This window comes from Pleuronectes platessa, chromosome 3, assembly GCF_947347685.1.
Source record: "Pleuronectes platessa chromosome 3, fPlePla1.1, whole genome shotgun sequence".
Classification (NCBI taxonomy): Eukaryota; Metazoa; Chordata; class Actinopteri; order Pleuronectiformes; family Pleuronectidae; genus Pleuronectes; species Pleuronectes platessa.
The window spans coordinates 22,112,184-22,114,357 of record NC_070628.1 but is presented as its reverse complement, the minus strand read 5'-3'; the positions used below and the strand labels follow the sequence as shown (position 1 = coordinate 22,114,357).

The window sequence follows — 2,174 nt, the reverse complement described above, 5'->3', positions numbered from 1 at the left end:
TCATCAAAGTTGGCGGTATTTTGAACAGGAGGCGCCTTGTTGTTGTCTTCCGCTCGCAGGCGAACATCTTACAATCGATGGTGAGAAAACACGATATTTTACGAAGTCTTGTGAACCACGTAACGACAAGTGACGTACAGTGCGATATGTTCCTATTTGTGTATGGAAATATTTGTTCCGTTAACGTAAACTCACACTTGTTCATTTCTCCACCGTGGACTGTGGACAGCTACCACACGCACTGCGCCATCTTTCTCTGTTTCATAGACATTGTGGTAGAAACAACACTGACCTTTTCTGCTTATTGAGTTATTGACTGTGTGTGTTTATGTGTGCGTGTGCGCGTGTCAGGCTGAGCTGAGGGCAGCTGAACATGCAGCAGCAGAGCTGTCAGAGGCTGCTCAGGCTGAGCTGCTGGAGCTGTGTGAGGAGCAGTTCTCTCAGCTGGAGAAGGTAAGAAGCTTTAACCTGAACACACACACACACACACACACATACACATCAACCCTTCACTGTTACCAACTGTGTCTCTGTGCCGCAGCTTCAGAATGAGATCATACTGTCTGAACCAGATTACTGCGAGAACCTACAGGAGCAGGTGAGAAGAATTTACATTTTCATTTATTAACTTTATTAACGATTCTCTGCTGCACCGTCCTAATGTCTGTCCTTTTAAGGCAATATATAAGCTTGCTTAAACTTCACAATTAAGTTTGTGATCCATAACATGGCAGATAGGGGTTAAATGTTTCTTGTCCACCCTTGCACATTTAGTCTCCTGTTGCACTTCTGTCTTGTACAGTTTAACTCATAGTAGTAGTGCATAGTAGTCTTATTTTGCTAGTTTCTGGTTATCTGTTGTTAATTGTTTATTTGTGTATGTACACTGAGCGCAACTGCACCCGATTAATATAATGTAAGATTACTACATGTAAATAATTTAATAGCCAAACAACAATTTAATAACCTGTAAATGTTTTGTGTTTGTCTGTTTTTTACCATGTGATTATTCATCTGCAATAGTCAGTGAATCGACTGATTGCTACAGAAGCTGAACTGAAGCAGTGGCTGGCAGTGGAGCCCAAACGTAAGTCCTTCATCAACACAGTGATCGAACCATGTTGTATCAGAAGTGTGTACAACTGCCTCAGTTTTTATGCCAGTTAAAATGGTGCATCACTGTTTAATAACGCAATCGAAGTTTAGTTCAGGTGGTGTGTCCATATCATCTCCAATTTAAAATCTCATGTTAAATATGCTGATCCAATTTGTAATATGACAAAATGTATGTATAATGAATTAAGTTATTTTGTATCTTTTAGTGCTGGCAGCGAATTCAGAGGTTTTACTTGAAGCTGGAAAAGAGGAGGTGCGTTTATGTATAAACTGCTAAATTTAGCAAATAAGTCTCACTAAAAAACAATTAAAACATTACTGGAGTAATGCAATCCACTTTTCTCACTGTTGTTTTTCCACAGATGCTCAAGCTGAGTTCTGAACTTGAGATGGTTGCATCCTGCTATGAAGCAAAGACAGAAAAACTGAGAGAGACCAAAGAACTGTATGTAATATTTTTTACAAACACTTCAGGTCCGGTCTTGAATCCTGTTCAGACCTGGTATTAACATCTATCCCAAGAGATCTGATCTTCTGTGACAACTTGAGAACGGATCTCACTTCCCTGCTCTATATGCAAATAATCACCAATGTCATTTGTGCTTGCAAAAAAACTAATTATGTTTTACCCAGTCTGAGTTTACAATGTTTGTAAACATACATTTTGGAGTGTTCAGACCTGTACAGTAGACCCCTTGTGATTGGATAACTCAGGACAGATGTTAATACCTGGTCTGAACTGGGTCACAGATCACGTAAATGCTTTTGGGTTGTGATTTCAGCAGAGGTTTTTCTTTTGTTTTGCTCTGTTTATTGCTAAGAACATTTCGTGTTTGTGTTTCTCAGTGAACTGAAGTGGTTGGAGGAGAAGAAACAGGTGCTTTTAGCGGCCAGTGATCGCGCTGAACGACTTCAACTGGACAAGGAGAAAATATCAGAGCAGAGGTGAGCATGGTGGCAAAGTCACACGGAACCAGAGGACTCCACGCTATTGGGGGGCATCTCCTCCAGAGGCGGCACAGTTTGTGAATCGCCGTAAAAAATGTGGGAAGAGGAAA

At 40.7% G+C, this 2,174-nt stretch overlaps 1 protein-coding gene across 2 annotated transcripts in view; it reads left to right on the top strand.

The window, feature by feature from the left end:
• cenpk (centromere protein K) overlaps positions 1-2,174 on the top strand; it is a 4,537-nt gene continuing 2,363 nt past the window's right edge. For both annotated transcript variants that reach the window (XM_053418559.1, XM_053418558.1), the window contains exons 1-7: positions 1-80; positions 352-453; positions 542-598; positions 1,024-1,087; positions 1,323-1,369; positions 1,479-1,561; positions 1,963-2,061. In XM_053418559.1, coding sequence (XP_053274534.1) covers positions 78-80; positions 352-453; positions 542-598; positions 1,024-1,087; positions 1,323-1,369; positions 1,479-1,561; positions 1,963-2,061 — 455 coding nt within the window. In that variant the 5' untranslated portion in view covers positions 1-77. The remainder of the gene's footprint in view (positions 81-351; positions 454-541; positions 599-1,023; positions 1,088-1,322; positions 1,370-1,478; positions 1,562-1,962; positions 2,062-2,174) is intronic.